The 12,551-nt window shown below is 34.5% G+C and overlaps 1 protein-coding gene across 3 annotated transcripts in view; it reads right to left on the reverse strand.

Moving 5' to 3' along the window:
* Window positions 1-851: 851 nt before the first annotated feature.
* The window catches only part of CSMD3 (CUB and Sushi multiple domains 3), a 710,218-nt gene continuing 698,518 nt past the window's right edge, over window positions 852-12,551 (reverse strand). For all 3 annotated transcript variants that reach the window (XM_035546237.1, XM_035546236.1, XM_035546235.1), the window contains 6 exons: window positions 9,492-9,557; window positions 7,039-7,197; window positions 5,524-5,636; window positions 4,280-4,367; window positions 2,400-2,535; window positions 852-1,011 (listed from right to left, as the gene is read on the reverse strand). In XM_035546237.1, coding sequence (XP_035402130.1) covers window positions 852-1,011; window positions 2,400-2,535; window positions 4,280-4,367; window positions 5,524-5,636; window positions 7,039-7,197; window positions 9,492-9,557 — 722 coding nt within the window. The remainder of the gene's footprint in view (window positions 1,012-2,399; window positions 2,536-4,279; window positions 4,368-5,523; window positions 5,637-7,038; window positions 7,198-9,491; window positions 9,558-12,551) is intronic.

Here is a 12,551-nt window from a genome sequence, read left to right on the forward strand (position 1 = left end):
ACAGCGACACATGACAAAGCTCAGTTCATCTTAGCTACTTGATTGGAAATTATGTCTAATTAATTGTATGATTGACAAAAGAAATGTAGAAACAGATTTACATCCATTACCATTTCTGGGTGTTGTCAGTGGAAACAGAAAAGGAGTTTGACTTGGAACATGAAAAGGAATGATGTGAAGCACAGAAAGAAATTCATTAAATAAGAATCTGACATTTTTGTTTTTCTTCCTTGATGTAAAAAGAGTAAGTTGTACTTGTTGATTTCCAAATGCTACCTCCTGGAGTTAAAAAAAAAACCAACTGTTCTGAGAGAAATAAATTGCTAAACGGACTGAATAAATGAAAAAAAATGGTACAAACTCATGAGAAACATGTAGCATATGACTGTTAAAGAGAGATCAGTGACCTATTGTCTCCTGTAAGTATAGCTCTTATTTTCTACCTATATCTTTTTTTAACCCAGTCCCTCTATTATAATTTTTATAAAGCACAGAAGTACTGATAGTGGATGCTCCTCCAATATATGCAAATACATTTTATGTTTTAGAATAACCTCCTTTTTTAAAAAAGCAAATAAACTGTGAGTTAGCACTCATGGAGTGCAGCAGGTTTGTTTTTTTTTTTGTAAAACTCTCCATGGTAAACATGAAGATTTCTGATCTAGTTTATGAAAAACAAAATCAAAACAAAATAACCACAACCAATTCTTTTCTATCATCCTCAGGAAAAGGTGACCCACTATATCCTGAAAAGTGTGCTTTAATTTAATTTTTTTTTTTTAAATCAGTGAACTGTGTGTGCACTGTCTTGTGTTTCAAATTCCAAACTTTGAAAACATATCATTACCACATTATACCATTGTGCAAACAGTGTTCAAGTTGGGGTCAAATCGTACCGCTTTTCCTTCCACAGATTTTGCATTTGTGTCATACATAGGGTTTTCAAAAGCAGCTTGTCCATTATTATTTTCATGTACAGAGCATCCTGTATACTGTGTTTTAGGTGCAGTCCTGTTGAAGAAAGACAGACTATTCAGTCAACTGCAGTATTCTGTACTGACATGACATGACTTAAAAATTTGTACCGAATTTATCTCCAATTAGGAGATAAATCCCTTCAATTAGGGGAGATAGATATAATGTATTACAATTTATTATTTTTTTACAGTATGTTTCCTAAGAACTAGTACACTCTTTAATCAAAGTATAAGGTATTTATGATTCATTTGAAATTGTGCTCATTTGAAAGCTAAGTTAACAACCCAAGAAGAGGTAGATATTTCTCCTTGGATGATCATATGATAAATCATTAAGAGTACAACAAAGTCTTGTAAATATGCACTAATTCATGATCCAGATGACTGAGATGTTCTTTTTTTCCTTCTGGAGACTCAACAAGTTTATTGAAAACCAATTTATAGCTGAAACATTTTATTTCTTACTAAAACTCTCAAAATATCAAAGTTTAATCCTCTGAAAATTTGATCTATATTGTTATGCAAAATGCACACTATTGTAAACCATTGATATAAATTGGAAAGACAAGTGATTATAGCATGTTCTTAATAGCAAATGTATAAAAAAATTCTTAGGCATCTACATTCCTTCACATTCTGAAGCAGTTCAAAATCAAATGGCACCATGTGAAAATTATGGTACACATTTTAAAATAATGCAGTATATATTACAAAGATTATTGTCAGACAAACAGTAGTAAATAACTATTTTTCTCAATTAATAGGCAACAAATTGACTTGTTATTAAAGTGAAGAAATTCTCTTTAGTCATCTAATGCTGTATTGCTATAGGAAAAGAGTAATTGAAACTAAGTCCAAATAATTGGATTGCATTGTGTTGGATTGGATTGGAACTGCTCTCAATACCATAAACAAAATTTGAATGTAGACTAATGAAACTGAGAAGACTATTGTGGCTATATAACATAATTACATATGAACTAATAATTTTAGATGCAGAAACAGTTCCATAATGAAACTTCTCACTAGCATAGTACCTGCATATACTCATAAGCCATTAAACAGTGTAGGCATTAAAATAAATTATTCAGACTATGATTCACAATTCTGTCACATGTCAAAACAAAATACAGGCAATCTACTGTAAATACACACAAAGCCTATTCCTTATATTATTTCCCATATGCCAATAATTAAGAGTATCTATGATTTTCTAATTTAAATAAGTATGAATGAAGTTACTGCATGGTACAATAACCTGATCTCTCTGTCACATCAGATCTAAAATGTGGTAGGAAGGAATGTCTACGTGCATATTTTGCAAACAGTCTGTGGTTTTGCTCAACTCTTTACACTTAAAAGATCAAAGGTGATAAAAAAACAAGGTAATACAGAAATTCTATATACATAGCTCATACTTACCTTTGTTTATAAAGATAAAAGCCAAATCCAGCAAATATGAGGGCAAAGAAAGGCACAAGGATAGCAATGGCCACTGAACTACTGTTTGTACCATGTGGTTGATTAGAAGAATTTGAACCCTCAGACACATTAAGACCTAACAGGAATAAGAAAAAACAAGTAATATATCTGTGATTTTTTTTCCTGACACCTACTACTTCATAAACTTCATAATTCAAATAACATCTTGTGATTGTGTCGTCATAATATGTTCAGCTCTATACATACAGCTGTATGCTGAGACCACCTGGAAAGTAAATATAGTGGACAATACCATATACAATTAATAATGACATGCAAAATGTTAAGAGAACAATACAAGTACTCTGGGATATTAATTATCTTACTACATAATTCTGTATGACAGTCAAGTTTTTGGTGTTATTACTACATATTAATGTACTGTGCTACAAAAAGTCAAATGTAGAGTAACCCATACATTAGATTGATTATATTATTGATTACATTTGTGTATATTAGGAAGAATAAGTACTGCATATATAAATAGCAAACATGATTTAGAGGAAAGGGTAAATCACCTGAAGAGGCAAAATGAAAATTCATCATATTGATTTCATTAGCTGTTGCTCTTGATACACAAAGTGAAAGAGGTAGAAAAAACTGTGAAGAGCTAAAGCCACATATTGATGAAAAAAATAAGAATATGATCTGCTGCATGGTTGAGGAACACATAAACTACTAGATTGTCTACAAAGCCAAAATACACACTTTTTTAATATGAAAAAGGGAATACCAATGCAGCTTCAACATTAAGCTTTAAGCTTTGAATTAGACATTGTAAGAATTGCATTGTTAAGTTAGTATTTTCTTTCTAGATCTCACAAGGCAATATCTAGAAATTATCAAAACAAAACAAACAAAAAGCCCAACAGATTACCAATATGCTAAATACAGAAAAATGAATTACACATTGTGAGGAAAATTGTCTGGGAACAGTGATCAAAGTATTTTGTTATAGAAAAATCATGTTTCTTTGCGTGTTTCTTTGCATGAAATAATGAAGTGGTAAACATGATAAACAAAATCTGTTCAATGATTGTAAATCAAAAGAGAGACTAACTTCAAAGGGAGACTGTTGACTCTCATTTAGTTGGTTATTGACTTGATTAACCACTGTCAATGCTAGTATTTTGTCATTCAAGAATTCAGCATTAACAAAATGAAAATTGGGGATTGAAGGAGAAATATCATAGTTGTTTACAGTATCAGAAAAGTAAATGAAATTCTTCATCTTAAAATATTTCCAGTTATCAGAGCTGTCATCTTCAAATAAATAAATAAATAAAATAAAGACTATGTTTCGTGTAGAAGTGACCCTGCAGAATCAAGAAGTTGATTTTTAGGAAATAAATCAGTAAGATTTTGGTCTTCTTACAAGCAACATAAACATTTACTTTAAAAATATTTAGCACTTTCACTCTAATATTTAGGTGTAATATTTAGGTGTAATGCCACTTCAGCACCATGAATAAGAGGACTGTTTATCAGAGCATTCTATAACTTGGGCTTTCAAAATAGTTAGTTATATGTGAAACTGAATGCATTTTATATACATTCTTAGAAAAACGTTGCTCAAGGAATTACAAAGGTATAGCCAAATTAAGCAGTACATTGCAAGAAACCTATAACTCCCTGTAACTTCTGACATAACACTCTTTGTAAGTTCTACTTAAATGTGATTTTAAGATATGAATATCTAAACATTCTATATAATGTCAATAATGTTAACATCCTGCAGATGCCCTTATGCTACTGGATGTAATAAAACAGAATATTGAATATTGAACAGTGAAATGACAATGACAAAATTGTCTGAATACCTAATCTTTGAAGTCCAAATTGCCCATAGTCTTTACCCTGGATGAATCCTTGAAAAACATATGTAGCTCCATCAGGTTCAGCAGAAACCTGCAAACGAAAAGTACTCTGAACTAAATGTGGAAAAAAATGTTACAAGAGTCTGTGTGGAAAAGAAATATCTTAATGTGTTTGACCGGTAGCTGTTATTCCCCATTAAAACACACTTTTTTTTTTTTTTTTCTAGGAAATTAATGAAGTTCAAAAGGAAAGACAGAGCTGTTATGGGCACAACTTAAAGCATGCTGGCTTATGGTGATCTCTACTACTTTGTATTACCTCTAACTTTTGTTTGCCAACCAACCAACCAAAAAATAATATATTTCTGGCAATTCAAGATGTTGGTAGTTCTAGGTATCTTACATACTTTAAAATTATCTGATTTCTTAGGAAGTACACAGCAAAAATTGTATCACAGGTAATCCCTAAGGATGCAAGTACTCAATAATAATCACTTTAAAAGTACATACAAAAGACTTTGCCTTCAATTGACAGTTAGTTGCTTTGTTATTACTCAGTGCTCATCCCAATAACTACATAATTATACACTTGTAGACCAGAAGAATATTGAAGGAGGCTCTGGAACAAAACCAAAATATGCTAGTATAATGACTTGGGGAAGGGAGGAAAGAGTTATGATCCTATGAATTATTAACCTTATTACAGTTAAATACATTCTAAAATAATGCATTTTATTCTAATTTATAGGTACTTCCTTCCCAGGATAGTTACTATGTTTAAATTCAGTGGTCCCAAGACAATTTCCTTCAAGATTTTCCCTTAAGTTTCCCTTTCTCAAGGCAACAAGTGTGTCTTCACCAATGATCCGAAGCTATGTTTTCACTGAAGAAAAGAATGAATTTCTCAGGTGAATTTCTAACTTCGGGGTAAAGCGATCTGTTTGAGCTTTTCCAAGATCAAAATAAAAACAAAAACAAACAAAACAATCATTCAAATAAGGACAATATGTAAATAGCATATGGTATATAGATAACACACAGAACTCTATTGTGTACTTTTGTATATTTTGTTTAAACTTAAATATTTTCCCAGAACTTCAAATGAATTTTTCATTTCATTTAGTGAATCAGTATCTCTAACAAGATTCCAATTGGCATGCCTCAGCATTTTTTTGGTGCAGAACGTCAGTGTGATTTCAAATAAAAAAACTTGCTTTCTCTCTCTTTTGTAGCAGAAATATACTCACAAAACCATCCATAGCCCATTTTTCCTCTTTCAGCTTGCTCACGGATGTATGGGAGGGTGCTTTAATGAGATATATGTGGAGCATCAGCCGAGCTTCCTGGCTTTTATAGACTCCTGTAGAATAGAGGTTTTAAAATTCGTGTTTGTGTTGAGTAGAGAAATTATTTCATCTTTAAGAATAAGCATTTAATTTCTTGCCTTAAATAGGAAAACAGGAAGAACAGGTAGCATTTTCACCAACATTTTATTTTAGCAAGATATATTATTTTGTGACTTTTTGTTTTAATTATTACCTTAGAATTTCAATAGGAACTGGTTTTAGTCTTTAGACTAAAAGACATTACCCAATGAACTGTGCATTGCTTGTATGTAGAGTACAAATGGGCATTTGCAATAATTACGTTTGTGTTCATCTGAGAAAACCTTTTGATTCAGAGGAGGTTGCTTGGGTAAAAAAAAAAAAAAAAAAACAACCAACCAACCAAAAAACAACAACAACAAAAAAAAAACACACAGAGCTTTAAGGTTTACAAATTCTAATAATGTGAAACACTATATTTGCTGCAACTAATGCCCTTATGGAAATTACATTGTAGAAACTAAACAGTCATCATATGAAAGATTAAATTCACAAAGACAGTAAAGATAAACATGGTTAATCAGAAATTATTTTATGACACTTTTAAAAATATATTTTTAATATCAATATTCTGTTATGCTCATTCACATCCCTGTTCTGTAGCCTGCTACTCCTGTGATGTGACAGGTCTGTTGTCTGTGTGGCTGAGATGTCTCAATCAAGGAACTGACAGTTAGAAAAACAAAACAAATCCAAACCTATAAACCCAAACATTTTTACAGTCTTCATGTTTGCTTGCTTGTCAAGCCATATCTGTGGTTTCTGATGATGGTTCACAATGCAGAGAGCTGCACATATTGTTATGCCAACCTAACCACAGCACAAGTGCCATATCATACCATAAACAACTATTGCGGTCAAGGGCTTCTTCTGAAACCACTGCAAGATGGGTAGCAACTTTTTTTCAACTATATCAGCCAGTCTAACAAAAACTATCATCTCTCTTTGTTCTCTACGTTCTTTAATTATCTCTGCCTTGCCAAGTCAACATGTTGCTTATAAGTCAATAATAGGCTGTTGTATGAAAAATTCATTTAAGCCATTTAAGAATTAATAAAATTTAATGAATAGTAATTTAAGTTTACTTATAACAATTAAGGAAGAATAATGTGAATTAGGATGAATTAGTGGATTAGAATTCTTCTACTCCTCATTCCTTATTAACTACAAATATGATACAAAGCTGGGAAAAGAGAAGGAAAAGGTAGAATAATCCCTTCTTCTGAAAGAGAACTGAACTAGAATTAAAATTTCTTTGATAACACAAGACAGTTTCCAGCAGATGTTAAAAAATTAAGTGTTATGAATACAGTTAGAGGGAACCAATGCATATAAGACAGAAAACATCAACTGAAATTAATATTTCTCATCCCATACCTGAAAGCAGCAATTCCATATTGCTGTTTGTAAGTGTTGCATTTACTCTTCCTGAAGTTGCATTGAAACTGGTGACTGTCAAAGTCATGGGCTGTTTCTTGCTTTTGTAGTTGTAAGAGCCTTTCCATATATAATTTTGGGCAAATACATCATCAGGAACTATACAGACATCAAACATATTTCAATACATATTTCAATATTTCGCACTTATGAAGTCGATCATCCAACAAAATATACAATAAATATTAGCATTTTCTCTACTTTACCCTCTCTCCTTTTAGAATCATAGAATCATAAAATAGTTTGGGTTGGAAGGGACCTTAAAGACCATCTAGTTCCAACCTCCCTGCCACAGGCTGGGACACCTTCCAGTAGAACAGGTTGCTCAAAGCTCCATTCAGACTGGCCTTAAACACTTTAGGGACAGGACATCTACAGGCTCTCCAGGCAACCAGTGCCTCACCACCCTCATAGTGAAGAATTTCTTCCTTATACCTAATCTAAACCTTTCTTTCAAAGTTTAAAACTGTTAACCCTTATCATGTCACTACTCTCTAATGGAGAGTCCCTCCCTACCTTTCTTAAAATCTCCCTTTTAATGTTGGAAGGACTCTATAAGGTCTCTCTGGAACCTTCTCTTCTCTAGGCTAAATAACTCCAATTTTCTCAGCCTGTTCTCATAGGAGAGGTGCTCCAGGCCTTTGATCATTCGTGGCACTCCTCTGGACCTGCATTAACAGGTCCATGTTTTTCTTTTCCTGGGGACCCCAGAGCTGAACACAGGACTCCAGGTGGGCTCTCACAAGAACTGAGGGGGAGAATCACCTCCCTTGACCTACTGGCCCTGCTTCTTTTGATGCAGCCCAGAATACAGTTGGCTTTCTGGGCTACAAGCACACAATGCCAGCTCATGTCAAGCTTCTCATTCACCAGAACCTTCAGTCTGTTAAGCCTTATCTTCACATATAAAACATAAAAACCTGGTATTAACATTTATGAAGAAAAAGTATTTGTACTGAAGAACACAACCACAGCTGTACCTTCATTTGCTCCTTTCCTTAAATATGAGCATCTTTTAAAATAAAACTAACTTCAAAAAATCTAATTTAATGGCTGTAACCAAAAGACCAGATTTCTTTCTCTGCAGAATACGCTAGCACTGACAGGGAGGGACATACAGCTAGGATTAAATTTTGCAGAAATTAACATATATTTAGATATTACAATCTTTCTAAACATATTTGTATGACACTATAAGATTATAACCAACTTCTTTATTATGTAGTCATATTTTATTTAATTAAGAATATGTATAAGAATTTTTGTCTTGTCTTCAAATGCTTTAAAACTTTATGAGCTTCACCAGGAGAAAAATAAAATTCCTCTAATTTAAAAATGAATAAAAGATCACAGGCTGCAGGGAGAATAAATATGCTGGCTTTATGCATTTACATTTAAAATTTGTCATTAGCCGACTGTAAAATGATTCATTTAAGTAACAGTATTGTTCAAAAGTAATATGTTACCTATACATCAATACAGATAAATGCAAATCTTCAAAGTCTTGACATGAGATATGAGATACCATTTAAACAACGAAATTGAAGGTTCCTTAGAATGTCTTTACTACACTTTCCAAAGACAATATATCAAAATTAGCCTTATAACAAATCATCAATAATCAGCATATTCACATCATTTGGAGTTACTCTTATTTAATTTAACGTTCTGTGTTAGCGTGTACATGGGCATCTCACGTCAAATAAGCACACAGGAATACTTGCTCCTTTCTCTCTCAGGATGTCCCAAAATTCAAGAGTGAGGCACACTGGAATACCTGATAGTTTTCCTTCACTGTTTATTTTATGGGCCACAGACATAAGGTGTCTTCCCTATATAGCTTTCCTGGAGTTTTATCTGTGTATATATACAGGCATTTTTTTGAAAAGTAAACCCATAAAAACATAACACCTGCATACTGGGCCTGTAAGCTACAAGCAAGGAAACTTTGCATGGTGAAAACAATCTGATACTGCTAGCTGTTATGCCTGCAATTTATTTTCCCAGTTTCAGGAAAATGGATCTTTATGTACTTTATTTGCAATTACTTGGGATTGTACAAAAATTTTCCAAATGAAAAAACTAGTAATATGCATACCAAGCAATATATCATTAACACAGTTATGAAGGTAAGTAAAACATAATAAAAAAGAAATTACAAAAACCTATCCTAAAAAAATACTTTTTAAATCTTTATTCATATCAGTAGGCATATAATAGGGATAAATTCAAAGGCTAATTTTAGTTAAGGAAATTTCTCTCTTAAAAATACTTTATTCTCTCTTAAAAAACTTTATTCATTCTGAGCCACTCAGTGCAGTCTCACAAATTGATTCTGTTTGTCTTTTCTACAGAAATATTGTTTAAAACTATAAACATGTGAAAGTATTTACCACTTAATTTGGGACTTGGTGTTCCCAAAGCTGGTCTGGGATCCTTCACCAATATTTTGGAACCAGCTGTTAGAAAGAATGAATGACAAAAAGACAAAGCATGAGCAAATTGGTTACTCAAAAACTAGGAAAAATAATTTCCATAATGGAATTTACTTGTTACACAGGATTGAAGATGATGTTTCAAACTCCAAACACAAATGATATTTCAGTCAATATTGAGCCTTAGTATCACAGGAGCACATATACATTGATTTCTTTTGTTGCCACATTTTTGCCAAATTTTCGAAGTTACCCAGATGCTACCAAGTCATTTGTTAATACCCAACACTGTAGGCATTCACTTCAGAATCCACATTTCAGAATTCACAGTCTTGGACTAGGCATCTAATATGTGAGATGTCTTCTAATATTTGATCTAAGGCAAGCTTTACAATTTACATATGTATATTTAGTATTTATATTTATAATATGTATATATATAGAGATTCATATAAAAAAGCACTGTGGACAGTACTTCGACTGTACAAGCAATGTAACACCAAACAGTGAAGAGACAAATGCATTTTAAATCATGTTCCTCTTCAGGACTTAATTATCTTCAGCAGTACTGAGAGAAACAACTTGTGTTGAGGAATGAAAACCCAAAGATGCATGCTCAATCTCTTAAAAATTGAGAAGATCACTGTTTCTTTAACCAATAACAGCAGAAAGAAAGAAACAAATGAGGCTGTCCACAACTGCTCAGGTGATTTGAGCGCTAGAAGTCGGAGACCTGAATTTCATTTTTTTCTGCCTAAAGCAGAAAGTCTGAAGATGATCATAGAATAATAGAATATTAAGGTTGGAAAAGACCTCCAAGATCATCTGGTTCAACCATCCCCCTACCACCAATATCACCCACTAGCTCATGTCCCTAAGCACCACGTCCAACCTTTCCTTAAATACCCACAGGGACGGTGACTCCACCACTTCCCTGGGCAAACCATTCCAATGTCTGACTACTCTTTCTGAGAAGAAACATCTCCTAATTTCCAACCTAAACCTCCCCTGGCGCAACTTAAGGCCATTCCCTCTAGTTCAATTGCTTATCTGTGAAAAGAGGCCAACCCCAGCTCCCCACAACTTTCTTTCAGGTAGTTGTAGAGAGCACTGAGGTCTCCCCTGAGCCTCTTCTTCTCCAGACTAAACAGCCCCAGTTCCCTCAGCTGCACCTCACAGGACTTGTGTTCCAGACCCTTCACCAGCTTCATAGCCCTTCTCTGGACATGTTCCAGGGCCTCAGTGTCTTGTAGTGAGGGGCCCAAAACTGAACACAGCACTTGAGGTGCAGCCTCACCAGAGCAGAGTACAGGGGGACAATTAGCTCTCAGGTCCTGCTGGCTACACTATTCCTGATATAAGCCAGGATGCCGTTGGCCTTCTTGGCCACCCGGGCACACTGCTGGCTCATGTTCAGGTGAGCATCAACCAACACACCCAGATCTTTTTCCTCTGCACAGCTTTCAAGCCACTCTGTCCCAAGACTTTAGCATTGCATGAGTTTGTTGTGGCCAGAGTGCAGGACCTGGCACTTAGCTATGTTTAACCTCATCCCATTGTCCTCTGCCCATTGATCCAACCTGTCCAGGTCCCTCTGCAGGGCCTTCCTACCCTCTGGCAGATTGACACGTCCCCCCAATTTGGTGTCATCTGCAAACTTACTGAGGGTGCACTCAGTTCTCTCTTCCAAATCATCAATAAAGATATTAAAGAGGATGGGCCCCAACACCGGTCCCTGGGGAACACCACTGGTGACCGGTCACCAGCTGGATTTCACTCCATTCACCACTACTCTTTGGGCCCAGCCATTCCGCCAGTTTCTAACCCAGCAAAGAGTGTACCTGTCCAAGCCATGGGCTGCCAGCTTCTCCAGGAGAATACTGTGGGAGACCATGCCAAAGGCACATGTCATGATGCAGTAAATGCAATAGGGAAGTGACATTTCCTTCAAATGAAACTTTTATTTTCCAGACAGTAATTTGTATTCACTGGGGTATAAAGTCACACATTTCTGTCTTCCATTGTAAGATACTCTCAGCACTAGGCTCCATTCCTTGCTCCAGTGGTTATTTAAACATTTTGCTTTTGGATCTTGGCTTGGAAACCAGTTATTCTCTCTCTCTGGTCAATACTCTAAAAAACTAGACAAGAAAAGCAACTTTTCTTTCCCTGAGTGGAATGTTCTGCATAGCAGGAAGTTTCATCAGGAAGCACTGAGAACATTTTTCTTGAGAGCACTGAGAATAACTTTTAGCTTATTACAAAAGGCTTGTTCTTGGTATATAGATTAAAATTGGCAAACAGGAAGGACAGGAGGGCAGAATTCAACCTAAATTTCTCATGGCTTGCTGATTGCTGTTACTACTGATTGATCTCTACTTCCTCTCTCTTTTGAAAGAAGCTTGCTGAACCATTGAACATGTTTGATTTGGAGGGTGTGTTTCAACAGCATATGCTTTTTGTCTGCATCAAGCTCATGTTAGAAATATCTGGATCATAGTTTCCAAAGAGCTTTATTACAATCATCTTCAAGTTAATCGGCCTTGTCAAAGTGGATACATTTCTAGTCAAGTTCAGAACTGAAATTTTAAAGACAAGATGAAAACTAAAGCATGTTATCTATGGTGTTCAAGTTTCTAGATACAAGCATTCGCTAAACAAATCTTTCAAAAGATCAGTTTTGTATTTAAGATTCAAAATCCTGCTTCGTTTCCACTACAGATCCTTTTATAGATCTCAGCTCCAAGTCCTTCATTCCTTTTCATCCCTTTCCAATTTATTTTTGAGAAGTTCACCATCACAGGTGAACAACCTAATGTAGTGCTCTTCTCTTTTCTGTAGGAGGGATGATTTACCCATCTGTGTAATAGGTGAGATTGAAAATATTTAAGAGACATTTTCCATTATCTCATTAGTTAATTCATTACAATTTGTTGCTCATTCTTACCTTTCAACATGAAGAAGAAGCAAGACCACTGAGCCTAAAAATTATTCATTTCAATAATGTTTCCTCAGGAC

Source organism: Cygnus atratus, chromosome 2, assembly GCF_013377495.2.
Source record: "Cygnus atratus isolate AKBS03 ecotype Queensland, Australia chromosome 2, CAtr_DNAZoo_HiC_assembly, whole genome shotgun sequence".
NCBI lineage: Eukaryota > Metazoa > Chordata > Aves > Anseriformes > Anatidae > Cygnus > Cygnus atratus.